Source organism: Crinia signifera, chromosome 6 (assembly GCF_055691185.1).
Source record: "Crinia signifera chromosome 6, ASM5569118v1, whole genome shotgun sequence".
Classification (NCBI taxonomy): Eukaryota; Metazoa; Chordata; class Amphibia; order Anura; family Myobatrachidae; genus Crinia; species Crinia signifera.
This window is the reverse complement of record NC_139222.1, coordinates 167,098,459-167,112,560: the sequence shown is the minus strand read 5'-3', so window position 1 is coordinate 167,112,560 and position 14,102 is coordinate 167,098,459. Positions and strand designations below refer to the sequence as shown.

The 14,102-nt window shown below is 46.1% G+C and overlaps 2 protein-coding genes across 4 annotated transcripts in view; one reads left to right on the top strand and one right to left on the bottom strand.

Annotated features, from left to right (window-relative positions):
* ITGB4 (integrin subunit beta 4) overlaps positions 1-3,570 on the top strand; it is an 80,639-nt gene extending 77,069 nt beyond the window's left edge. For 2 of the 3 annotated variants that reach the window (XM_083147980.1, XM_083147981.1), the window contains 2 exons: positions 938-1,054; positions 2,136-3,568. In XM_083147980.1, the coding sequence (XP_083004106.1) occupies positions 938-1,054; positions 2,136-2,275 (257 nt within the window). In that variant the 3' untranslated portion in view covers positions 2,276-3,568. Of the gene's footprint in view, positions 1-937; positions 1,055-2,135 lie in introns of all 3 variants that reach the window. The other variant, XM_083147982.1, reaches the window with a different exon arrangement.
* On the bottom strand, positions 2,936-12,495 carry GALK1 (galactokinase 1). Its single transcript, XM_083147983.1, has 8 exons — positions 12,292-12,495; positions 8,501-8,690; positions 7,849-7,968; positions 5,226-5,361; positions 4,607-4,788; positions 4,344-4,494; positions 3,707-3,869; positions 2,936-3,067 (listed from the first exon to the last, which is right to left on the bottom strand). Exons 1-8 carry the CDS (start codon positions 12,433-12,435, stop codon positions 2,996-2,998), a joined length of 1,158 nt encoding a protein of 385 aa, XP_083004109.1. The 5' UTR covers positions 12,436-12,495; the 3' UTR covers positions 2,936-2,995.
* Between the last annotated feature and the right edge of the window lie 1,607 nt (positions 12,496-14,102).

The window sequence follows — 14,102 nt, the reverse complement described above, 5'->3', positions numbered from 1 at the left end:
GGCCACAATAAATCTCCAACCACGCATCTCAGACAAGCACAGAAGAAGTTGGGCTACACACCCACAACATTCCAATTAAATCAATCTGTCCCATGCATTTGCATAGTAACTGCTCACAAATGCCATTTTCACAGAGGGAAAGAGGCGACCATACACAAAGCAAATGATCTGCTCCCGTATCTCCTGCCAAGCTGTATATGCCGCATGCAGATTGCTGACAATTGCAGAATGTGTTGGCGTTTTAACTTGTGTCCCAATCAGTTCCTATAGTACATGTACTTTTAATACATCTTTGGAATTTGGCTCTAAAATAGGACTATAATTCAGTAAAATAAACGGTACTTATATATGTTAGTTGGGCGTCCACTAAGCTATTTGCTTAGTTTTCCACGTCAGCTTGCCACACTATATAAAATCAACTCCATGCCGACATGGATAGTGAGGGTATGAGCGTACTAACTATAGTGGGCGCCCAACTAACATATACGTACCAAATAAACTACTGAGATGTCTTAAAGCATTGGTTCCACACCTCTGTCCACTGTTTTAAAATGTTGCACAACTGTAATCTGTTTTCTAATTCCACTGTGACTTAGGGGCCCTACACATTATGGCATTTTCTGAGCGATTTTACTAAATCGCTCAGAAAATGCATGTAAATCGCTGTGTGTGACACCTCACTCAGCACACAGTGTGCTGCAGCGCCCTGTGCCGAGAAAGATCGAGCATTATGAGTGAAGTAGCTTCGCTAACAACGCTCGTTGGTTAGTTAATGGGTCTATGTGCAAAGCCTTTCTAGAGAGATAAAGTGGCCGGAGACAAACTACCAGTCAGTCAGCTTTGAACAAAGCACCATGTTATGAACTATACCTACTAGTGTGCAGCTCTCACTGTACTACAAGAAGCTCTAGTCCACTGATCTTCTGTTTTCTTATAGGAAATTTCTCTCAGTTTGGGACACAACAAATCACCCGCAGAGAGGTCTTCAATCTCCCAACAGAATACAGTCAGACCAGTACTACTCACTCCACTGTAGCAGATCCCTTCTACACAGGTAAATCATGGCCATGCTTTTTCTTTATAGTTAACCACCAGCCAATCAACTCCTGTAATTTTTTAAACCCAGCCTGTAACATGGCAGTTAGGAGCTGATTGGCTAGTTATTTATCACTCTCCATTTTTTCACTTTTCAATCAAGATACATCTGGCCCTAAATCTGTTGACGGTACTTGTTTAGTTTCATGGTGGCAGCTCTACGCTATACTAACAAGGTAGCTTAGGCTACCTTGTCAGCGTAGCATGCGCCGCCGGGAAACGACACTGGGACCAGGGTGGTGGGTGGCAGATGGAGCAGGGTGGGTTTTATACTTACCGATCCCCACAGGAGACAGTCACAGGCAAAGGGCGGCAGCTTTCAGTCGCCCTCCTCTGGCAGTCACTCCCCGGTGCCAGCAATGTAGGTAATTCAGTGCATTGCCGCTGGGGGAGCATCACATGGTTTCCTTGCTCCCCCAGCGGCACTACGCTAATTGCGTACATTGTATGCTGGCAGTGCCGGAGGAGGGGGACTGAACGATGGTGCCGGGGAGTGACTGCCAGAGGAGGGGGGGACCCATCTGTGGATCGCAGGGACCCAGCGGACGCGGGGGCCCGGGCTGAAGGAGGGTAAGTATAACACACACACACACATTTCCCCCACTATCCACATCATTTCGCCTCTATCCACGTCGGCGTGGAGTTGATTATATGAAGTGTGGCGAGCACAGCGACCCACCGAGCCCGAAGCGTGGCGAGCGGTTGCGTCCGCTCTACACACTTTATAAAATCAACTCCACGCTGACGTGGATACTGACATGGATAGTGGGGATATTAACCATTGTTTTTAGTTTCAGGGCTACAGAAGAAGCAGTTACATAGTTTACGTAGGCAGCATAGTGCTGTATTGGTATTCTTAATACAGCACTACGTAACTGCCACTGTGAAGCTAAACAAGCACCCTGTTGACTTTGTAGGGGGTTGAATACATCCACACACACATTCTTTAATTTGGTCTAGTTTATATTTGTGGTTGAACTCACTAGGAGATGTGCAATCTCACTGGCATATTTGCCGACTTCTCATATTTCCACTTGCAGATGGTATGACTGTTAGCACTCACCGCATGGAAAGCTCTGGCACAGTCACTCAGCAAGTCACCAAAGAGTATGTGACACGAACAATGATGTCAGGTGGATCCCTCAGCCGGCAGGTAGAACGTCAATTCTATGATGCGTAGAGATGTAGCACACGGCTACACTGAACAATGGGTTATCAGTCAAGCTTGTGTGCCACCTGTGTGCGACACGTTGCCACTACTTCCTTCTTACTGCTATATGCTGTTGGAGATGCTATTGTGCTTCTGCTCGTGTTATCCTATATGTGGCATGCAAATCTCACCTTGTAAACTAAAATGATATAGGACCAAGCAATGCAGGGGATGGGGTTATGACCAGAACCATTTGACGCAGGTGCTATACAAGGTACCGGAGGATGAAAATCTGAATTTCCTCACTTCATGCATCTAAAGACATTTGCCAAGCTTTTTACTGTGTGCTTAATAACCATCTTATTTTGTGGGACAGAAACTTTATTTAAGTATATTTTTCATCCTGTGTAAATAACTTTTTTTATGATCTATGCGAGAAAAGGAGAATGTATGTACATTAAGGTCTATGTTAAAAGAGGGAACTTGCTGAAAGTAGTGAATTTCGTTAGGTTGGTGACAGGTATATGGTGTTGCTAGAGATGATTAAGACAGAAAGATTGCAGAGTTAGCAGAGACTAATTCTATTCCAAGCAGTGGCCGATAAAGTGGAAATTCAAGTACTTTATCTGGCAATGGGAGTTTATAAAGTGAAATGGTAATGTTATTTAATTACAAGCAACAACTGAACGGTGAAGGTATAAACCAAAGTGCTTTATTTCACAACTGCAAAGTCATATGTACTGTTCAAACTTAATGTGCTAAAATCCCAGATCCAGCAGAGGGTTTAGTGATGTAAAATGTTGCCGATCCTCTGAACTTTTCCTGCAGTACAAAAAATAAATATATACATGTATCATGTATTTTATGCACAGTTGCAACAGTGTCACCCCAGTACCGCAGTATAGGCTTATTGTTATAGGCTATACCTATGGGATTTCTTTGTTCTGACAGACACAAAGACTTGCATCAATATAAATGCACAACAATCCTTATACGTGAATTCCCAGCAACACTGCCATGTGTGCTTGTTTCTAAATGTTGTGTATGGAAGCAGATCATGTAACATAGACCAGATTAAGTGCCTTCGAATAGACAAAGAAGTAATTGGATGTGTCATGGAATAGCGTCAGAGAAACCCTTTACTGCTCAATTCAAAAGACATTTGTTATAAAACTAGGTTATGCACTTTCCATTCCATTGCATAACACTGCTGGGAGAACGTAATGTCCCACGGTACCCAACAGGTTTGTGCTTTCTGCTTTGTTTACAAACTATTTCCATCTATAAAGCTGGTTTAACTTTTGTGATAATAAATGCATTTTCATACAGCTGCCGTGTAAAGTGTTTTTTTCTGACTGGAATGGACTGATATACTAAAGAGACTGACTGTACCTATTTTCAACTAATCCTAATTAATATTCTGTGAATAAGGACATATACAATGAGACTATCATCAGTTACCTGAATTTGTTGTTTGGTTCTCTCTGCAACTGAAGTCTCCAGCAAAGTCACTGTGCAGCCTCCAAAGCCTCCACCGGTCATTCTGCTGCCATACACACCTGGAACTTCTATCGCTATGGACACCAGTTCATCCAGTTCTGGACAGCTAACCTCATAGTCATCCCTAAAGAGAAATATCACAGGCGTAACGGCCACATTATATCAACAAAGGTTGCTGAGGGAGGTTTGGTATCCACTTACAATATTTAGGGGTGTGGTATAATAAATAGTCAACAGGACAAGCCTATATGGTCGACAGTAAAAACGTTGACTGTGTCTAAGGCTGACAGGGTCCAAAGATGTACACAATGGGCGGAATGTAATTCTGCCCCAGTTCAGTGGCATTGGGGGATTCTGTCCGTACTCAAAAAAACTTTCCCAATCATAGTTACTAAGTTACTATTCCCAATCATAGTATGAGTGGATGATACATTTTAAAATAAAATTGTTAAAAAAACAAAAACAAAAAAAGGGTCAACCATTGTTATTTCGCCCTTTTGACCATCTCGATCTATTGACTGTCTAATGAGAGATTATGTAGCCCATTCCCTGCAGGCCTCTTGGTGCTGATTTTATTGCTTTTTTTACTGTATTTTACCTTAATGAGTTGTGACTCTCCACCATTAATATACCAAACGTTCGGTAATCCCCCCGCTGCAATGCCTGTGCTGCTTTAGATGTACGCTCAATTTCTGTGATGACATGGCGTGCTCGTCTATAACACACCTCACTGAGATTTTCCTTCTTGGCTGTAATGAGATATAAGTGGCAGGTCATATACATAACTGTACAATCATATGACTGCTGTTGAATTGATTGACCGATGTTTTACTCCGCTAGATTTTAACAAAACCCAATTACCCTCCAGATCTTCCATGCTGGCATCTCTCAAAGACTCCTTTCCAAGGGCCCTCGCAGCCTCTTCACATTGTTTCCTGCGAGTTGGGTACTCGCTGCCTGTTAGCTCATGACGCACATTAGAGTTGGTGATTAGAACACACAGTTTGGGATCAGTCAGGGGGAGAGGGGTGACCTCCAGGGATCTGTGAGATGAAAAAATAAAAATAAATCTTCATGACTTGTGTGTTGCGTCCACTAAGGGGCTGATTCTAATTCAATTGTTCGCATGAGGGGCCAATGTTTGGCTACTGCGCATAATGATTTATGCGCATGTGCAGGCTTTCTAGGCGAAGGGACTCTGCGACTTACATAGTTGCCCTCCCGTTCGCACGGAGTAATGCGGGCAGGAGTGGGGCAGCGGACCTGGATGTCACCCATGGGAACACTGAGCATTTCAAAGGGAATTTGGACGTGACGTGGGGTGCCGGTGGCTGACATCACATGACGTCAGCTGCCTGCCCTGTCTTCGGCAGAATGGCCGCAAATATAAGTAATTCTCCACTGACTTATATTTGCGTGGCCTGTAGAAATAATTTGATTTGTGTGTGCACTAAGGGTATGGCCTTCCCCTCACACTGACCTGCAGTCAATGAGAAGAGCATGTCCCTCTTTTCCCATCACTGAAATAAACTGGTCCATGATCCCACAGGGCACTCCAGGAAATGTATGTTCAGCTTTTTGACAAGCAAGCGCTTTCTGAACAACATCACCATCATCTGAGGACACAATAGGTTATATAAACATGCTAAAGAAAATAATAGACAGGTGTGCCACAACAGTGCGTTAAACAAAGTGATTAAGCAATAACACTACCTTAAAAGCTTGCTGCTCCTAGTTTGCGTTCTGGAGACAGCAATATATACCTGGAATTGTAGGATTCTATTTGCTTTTTTGTTCTGTGGTCTGCAAGATTCTCTCTGGATGCGTCACAGTGTTTCAAGTGCATTTATTTCTATAATTCTAAGGGACCGACGATATTTCCCACAGGGAGAAATATCGGCACTCGTCCATATCGGCCTTAAGTTTGTGTTACCATTCTGCCAATGCCAACATATGGTAGGTCGACCATTTCACCCATACACTTGTGTCGACCTCTGCCAATGTGACCTATGGTATGTCAACCATTTTCAGGTGTCGACCAAGACATTGTCCATCTCTTATGCTGTAACCCTTTTCCTCTCTATGTTCCATTTTATACTAAAAAGCAAGACTGCTGTCTCGGCTATCCCGCAAATCAGCTCCTCCAATTGTATCTCAATGGATTTTGTTGCAAGGTCAGAAAATTAGACGTATCATGTGATACACACCATTGCACATTACACTACTTTTCCCCCATATTATAGCTGCTGTTCCACCCATAGACATGTTTACTCTCCAACCTTTTTAGCATATTAATCCAATGGTACATCAAAAACAACTATTCCAGAAATGTGTACTTTGCCTTTGTACAAAGTATGACAACCAATTTCTACTAATCAGTAAATGAATGTGTATTTTATATAGCATTTTTACACATACAAAGTGTGTACCTGTACTCCAGGGCTTGACAAAATTTTTTAAAAATCTAGGAGCCTGGATGAAAATGTAGGACCCAGAAAAAAATAGTGACAGTGTGCGCCAAAACGTAACACCATTATGCCTATTACACATGTCACATACCCACATGCCACAATGCCCATTACGCCACACACTTAAAAACCTTTTGCATACTATACCACACACAATAATGCTCATTACATATACCCCACACATCGTAATGTCCATTACACGGTAAACCAAACACCGTAATGCCCATTACATATATTACCACACACCATAATGCCCATGGCATATAATGCCACAGTGCTGCTTACCTACATGCTCATTGCTATGGGTTTGTGGCTTGATGCCAGGCAGGGGCAGACTGAGAAAAAAAAACTCTTCTCTGGTGCCTCTGCATAAGCAGCGGGTCCCCGTGGTGGGTTATAATGTTCAATGCAACAGCCAGCATAGTGGCAGCCCGGTAAAACACGGGAGATGGATGGACAGGGAGAGGCAGGGAGCTGGCAGCAGCGTCTCTGTAAGCAGCGGGTCCCCGTGGCTTGCTATCCTATCAGCACTTACAGCAGCCTTGGGTGCCCGTTTCAGACACGTAAAAAGATGGCGCCACAGTGGGTTAATGTTCAATATAACAGCCAGCACGGCGGCAGCCCGGTGCAGAACTCTCCCGGCTGGCGCTGTATAAGAGCAGGTCAGCAGCGCGCCTATTTCAAAGCTCAAGCACGGCTCCCGATTAGGTCGTGAAATAGGCTCGCTGCTGACCTGCTCTGATGCAGTGGCAGCCGGGAGAGTTCTGCACCGCTCTGCCGGGCTGCCGCCATGCTGGCTGTTATATTGAACATTAACCCACTGTGGCGACATCTTTTTATGTGTCTGAAACGGGCACCCAAGGCTGCTGTAAGTGCTGATAGGATAGCAAGCCACGGGGACCTTAGTCTTACAGAGTCCCTGCCTCTCCCTGTCCATCTCCCAGCAGCCAGGACCCGAAAGAGCTGTGAACTGCGCTGCCCGCTGCTATCAAGCCACCACTCTGCCCGGGGGTTCTGTTTCCTGGCAAATCTGGTCACCAGGAAGCAGAATCTGGTCACCATGGCGACCTGGCCCCCGGGTTTTGTCGAGCCCTGCTGTACTCTGTTACTGCAAATTACTATTATAGGAACCTCATTTGTGCCTGTGCACCCATGTAAGCTCTGTTTCATGTATCTGAAAGCTCCCCCTGTGTACAAAATCAGATGGGTATGGATCATTGGATAGACACCAACTAGGTCGACATCACTAGGTCAACATGCATGAAGGTCAACATTGGTTAGGTTGACAGGGTCATTAGGTCCACACAAGCATTAGATCGACATAAGGTTTTTCTCCTGAATGTGGACACAGTCGACATGGACACTGAAACGTAGAACAGCCATCCCTCTCCATGCTTCGGGCACACTATTTTATTCTTCCACCACGCCCTAGTAGATGGTAGGGCGTGAAATACCGCCTGCCGGCACAAAAAAGTGAAATACCCCATGTCGACCTTATGACTGTTGACCTTCCCCATGTCGACCTAATGTGTGTGTCGACCTAACCCATGTCGACTTAATGCTTGTAGACCTAGTATCCGTATCCCAATCAGATTTCCATGCAGCCTATGGTAAGAATAGTGTGCACAGTGTTACCTGGGCATAGCTGCTGAAGAAAGGTGTACATTGCAACTTCTACAGATGCAGAACTGGATAGACCTCCCCCCAATGGAACGCTGGTGGCAATCACTGCATTGAAACCAGGTATAGGTCCAGCTGAAAGAGGACAGAATATGTTACTGGATGACAAAGGAAATTATTTTTCTACATTGATAGTAAGAAATATATACAATAATCAAAAGATAAAGAAGTCAGACTTTGCTGTAGGAACCAAAACCAATGTCAAAAGCCACAGACCCTGAAGCTGTGTACACATGCTTAGATTGTTCCCTGTTTTCGATTCGATTTTGCTTATAGAAGCAAAATAGAATCCACATCGAATGGTTTTTAGGACACTTTCGATCTGCATTCGATTCGATGTGTGCTCCCGTTTTCTCAAAATCGAATAGAAAAATCTACTGTGCAGCCAAGGAAATCTCGAATTCGATCCAGTAAATCGAATGAGTACATTGTGCCTACATTGTGAAATCGAATCGAATGCAAAAGTACAGATCTAATGCCAAATCAAATGGGATGATCTAATGCCAGATCTAATAGAAAATCAAATCTAACATCAAATCTCAAGCAAATCTAAGCGTGTGTACAGGGCTTGACACTTTGCAAAGTTGTGCATTGTAATCCTGCTCACCTCTATAATGCTGAATTACTCCCTTTACATAGTTAGCCCACTTAGGAGTCCCAGCGGTTAAGGGTCTGTCCACACTCGGGGCCTCAAACTCAACTCTGTAAGGCTGGTCTGCTCCATCAGCTGTGGTCACAATGCATATCTTTCCATCATCCCGCTGGGTGCCCACTACAACAGTGATGAGAGGAAGGGCCTGCACACAAATGTTCTATTACATCTCCAGAAATATACAACAGCATTAGCCACACCTAATATAATTACCTAGTGCATAATCTCACAGTTCTCTGCTACGGAGAATGATATTAAATGAGTTTTAAATAACTAATACAGACCAGATAACTGCAATTGGTAAATAAGTATCAGATTACGGACCTTATTCTAGTTCACTCACAAAGGCAAATTCCGGCCACTGATTGGCTGAGAGTACTCTTTCTCAGCCAATCAAAAACCGGACAGTCATTTGACATGTTATTTTAAAGTTGTAATAGCCGCTGCTGCCCTCCCGCTGCAGCGCTGCAGTGCACACACTGATGATCGCCGCCCGCCCCACCGGCACGGCACTCATTTCAGAGCTGCTACTGCCAGCCCCCACTACTGCCGCTGCCCCCCACCTGCTCCTCACTGGCACCGCCGCTGCCCACCCCCACACTGCTCCTCACCGCCCTGCAGCTCTCTGGTTTTTTTACGTGATAAATCGCATGCGATTTATCACATGTAAAAAATGGCACATCAAATGGCACATCAAGTGCCAAATTGTATGTGAGCCTCCCGGAGAGCTACCGGGGCCGACTCGCAGGAAAATTGGGTCCGACTTCGGCCTAATGTATGGGGGCCCTTACATCTGCCCCCACCTGCAGTGGACATGGTTTTGTCCATTTGGGAAAGAATTTGCCTTTGTAAATGTAGTGGTAACTCTAGCACCATGCACCTGTCACAACCAGTGCAGTTCCTCTTTCCTGTCTGGTGCAGGGTGCTAGAATAAACACAAAAATAGATTACAATGGAAGGCTCACACTCACATATCAAGTGCTCTAACTATGTAACAAAGCAGAGTATAAATTGTATTTTCTAAAAATATATAGTGTTCAAATTAGGAAAATAGCTACAAAATACAACTGTTTTTGCTTTACACTAATGGGCTGAGCAATAAGTATTTATAAACACTGCGCTCTGCCTATGTGATGTCCTAAACTAAACGCAGGTGCTGCTTTTTCCTAAGGGTATCCCGGTTGGCTATAGTAGAAAGTTTGGAGTTTGTTTGTAAGGGGGTTCCTGCAAGAATCGCCTGAAGCCTTTTTTGGAGGCACCTCTCTGCACACTCCACCAGGCAAGACTGTCCACTCAGACTTACACTTCCCATACAAATTGCCAGGAGAGGCCGTAGGTCCTGGGCTCAGGACCCACGGTAGCTAAAGAAGTCTAGTATAGACCTTTCTGAAAACCCATTTGGGAATTCTCCCCTGGCGACACTTGTAAAGGAAGATTCCCATACATTGGGGACCCCAATTAGGTGTGCAGAAACACAGTTTATATACCACAGAAGGTAACCTATTACCCCTAGGGTAGTAAGGCCCAACTGCCCCCAGTTTTCCCCCCCAACCCCAACCCCATGAACAGAGTCTGGCTTACACAAAGCACCTTAAATAAAATTCATTCTACTTGATGCTGAGCAATGCATTATGTAATTATCAACCCAATGCACAGATTATTGCCAGATTGTGACAATAATCACATAGTGTATGGTTGCAATGATCAGTGGATGGAATATGAGAAATATTTCAATATGCCGGACTCATCTGATCATTGATTGGTCAGATCTGGCAGTGTTTGCACTGCCACATACCGAGCATTTACCATGTTCAGGAAATGCAGAAGGTTTCCTGCTGAGGAGAGGGACAGAGATAATTGTATGGCCATATATTTGGAAAATTCCCACTGTTAAGCCAGGATATCTGATCATTTCAAGCTTTCAGATAACACATCTGTTAAGGTACCTACACGCGGAACGATATGAAGGAGAGTGTGGGCGTTCCCGATTGGTTGAGACTACCAATCACTCAAATTGTTTATGATGCTCGTACCCATTAACGATGGTCTATGACAGGCATGTCCAAACTATGGCCCTCCAGCTGTTGTGATACTACACATCCCAGCATGCCTTGCCACAATTTTACCATTCCCTAATAGCAAAACTGTGGTAAAGCATGATGGGACTTGTAGTTTTAAAACAGCTGGAAGTAGGGTGGCCAATCCCGGGATCGGGATCGGCGGGATCCCGGGATTTGGCCCCCAAAACGCCGGGATTTCAATCCCGGGATTGGAATTTCCAATCCCGGGATTTCGGGATTAAACTGCGCATGCGCAGTTTAATGCCGGGCAGCGTCTGAGCACTCAGACGCTGCCCGGCTTCTCCCAATCCCCGCAGTGCGCAGCGTGACGAGGTCACGCTGCGAGGTCACGCTGCGCAGGGCACAGCCGCACGTCCACGGCTGCCCGCCCGCCCAGCGCTCCCGGCCACCTGCCCGCCCACCCACCCAGCGCTGACGGCCGGCAGCACTCACGGCCGGCCACCCGCCCGCTCACCCACCCAGCGCTCACGGGGACCCAGCGGCAGCGGTCCCTGTCCCTGCTACCCACCCGCCCACCCAGCGGTCCCTGCCATCCACCCGCCCACCTAGCGGTCCCTGCCACACACCCGCCCTCCCACCCAGCGCTCCCTGCCACCCAGCGGTCCCTGCCACCCACCCGCCCTCCCACCCAGCGGTCCCTGCCACCCACCCGCCCAGCGCTTGGGCGGCCAGGGTGTTTTTTATTATTAGGGAAGCCAATCCTGGGATCCCGGGAATCCCGGGATTGAGCATTTTTCAATCCCGAATCCCGGGATTGAAAAAATGCCCCGGGATTGGCATCCCTAGCTGGAAGGCCATAGTTTGGACATGCCTGGTCTATGACCTTGCATGCATGCAGGAAGGAAGATCATAGACCAATCTTTTGCAAAGTGCAAAGAACTATGGAAGTGCAAAAACTCTCCAGCTTTTTAAGTCCCTGGTATTAAATTTAGCAGGTAAGTCTAAGTTATACACACACACACACACACACACACACACACACACTTAAAAAGCTCTTATTAACTTTGAATAAGGGGATTCACTTTCCAAAGTGAAAATAGCACAAATTCGCCATGAAACATCGCGAATTGGCCTCATTGAATACTGCCCATAATATAAAAGTATTCCATGCCCAAATCATGGTGAGCGTAGCAGTGCACTTTGTTGGTGTCCATGTCGACATTGGGGACAAAAAAAAAAAGTGAAAACCCTATGTCGACTTGGACACCAACAAAGTGCACTGCTACGCTCACCATGATTTGGGCATGGAATAGTATTATATTATACCTCCACATTCTAGTGGATGGTAGGGCATGCAATACTGCCTGTCGGCACATGACAGTTGGGAAAAAAAGTGAAAAACCCATGTCGACCTTATGATTGGAGACCAAATTACCAAGTCAACCTAAGCCATGTCGACATTATGTCTGTCAACTTAGTGACCGTATACCGTCACAAACTTCAGAAGCTGTAGTCCTGCATTTACAGAGTACAGCTCTGCCTGAGCCTGACCCCACACTATCCACGGCCACTGAAGGTCTGACTCGGTCACCCGTAATAATGACACTTTACTTCCGCGTATTCATTCATAACACATATCATAAGCGCAGGATCAGCGACACGTGACTGCTCACTCAACACGTGAGCTGCTACAACCTGAGCCACGCCCCCAACCAGAGATCTCACCATAGGCAGCACAAAGCCGCTATTATAGTCTGTGTGCTCCCCGATCAGGTTCACCCTGCCGGGGGCGAACACCGCGATGTCAGGGGCGCCTCCTCCGAAAGTCTCCACGAAGAGCCGCCTAGCGTTAACCTCTGGAGCAGCCATCGTCGCCAGTGCCCTGTGCAGCACAGCAATAACCGGGGACTTCCGGGTTTGCTTGCAATAACCACACCCATAATCATCCTGTACACAATCCCAGCGCCACCTCACTGCTGTCTGAACTTGTTCCCCGACCCCTAGTTAGAGACTAGTGAATTAGGAAGGATCCCACAACAGACTTTAAAACTAAAAGTGGTAACAATTATGCTTGATTGACAATCTCCTTATTACCTACATTATACCATACTTCCCTACCCGACCCTCTCCATGAGGGAGAAAACAATGCTGTTTCTGAACTTCCCTGATAATGTATGAGTGCATACCTCCCAACTTCTGCGTTGGGGAAATACTAGGGACACTCGCACGCCTCCGCGCGAGCGCCCGAAAAGGCTTATGCTAATTAGCCGCGACCTCATTTTCATACGAGAATAGACGCTGTGCGCATGCGCACAGCGTCTATTCTATTAGATTGGGGGGTCTCCCAACTGCCACCCCCCGCAGCGGGACAATGCCTGCCGCGGGTGGGACAGCGGGACAGGACCCGAAAATCGGGACTGTCCCGCTGTAATCGTGACAGTTGGGAGGTATGTGAGTGCCATCACCTTGGATGATTAGAAAGGTGTTTCACCACAGGTGATGGCAATCATACATTACCTGGAACGTTCAGGAACAGAGCATTTTCTCCCTCATGGAGAGGGTCAGGTAGCATACCTCCCAACATGACCCTCTCCAGGAGGGACACATTGCTCTGCTCCTGGACTTTCCTCTCATGTGTGTTTACCATCACCTGTGTTGAACAGGTTAATTGATGAGAAAGGTGTTTCAACACAGGTGATAGTAATCAAACATCAAGAGGGAAGTCCGGGAGCAGAGCATTGTGATAAGGTGCGAACACACGGGGGAGATATATTGCTGAGCAATATATTGCTCAGTGTCTTCTTTTCATCAGCGACCAGAGATGGTTGCTGATGAAAATAAACCTCTGCTGGGGGAGCCGCAGAGGTAATTAGCTGGTCGCAGAAGCAAGCTCCTGCGACCAGCGATTACAATGGGGCAGAAAACGGGAGCGCGCACCCGGCGAATTATCGCTGGTGCGCACTCCAATCACTGGCAATATGGTCGCCTGCGACCATATTCCCAGCGATTATAGATGATATTGCCCCCGTGTGTACACAGCATTAGGGATGGCCATCGTTGCCTTTGCCATCGATGGCAATAGTGCAACTGACCATCGATTATCCATAACTATGCAATGGATGACCTTTGATGTTTTTACATATCGATGGTCATCCATTTTCTCTGCCTGATTGGACTGTGAGCCATTCAAAATATGGTGGCGGGGCTGCACGAGTGTCCTGGTCAGAGCTATGCTCCGTGTATCAGGAAAAAGGAAAACAAAACTGTTTAACTTTGACATCGATGTTGGGAAACCATCTGGTTCTCCCCTATCGATGGCAAAACTATTCGACATCGGCCATCAGCCATCAATGTTTTCTAATCATCGATGGTCATCCCTACATTGTGTCCCTTCCTAGAGAGGATCATGTTGCGAGTAATGAGGTAGGCAAGTACCGTATGTAATTGCACCAAACACAAGACATCAACCTGATGTACTATTTGACTATGGGTGAGATGCAGCAAGTGCGATGCTTGCTGACAGTCTCCGCATGCAT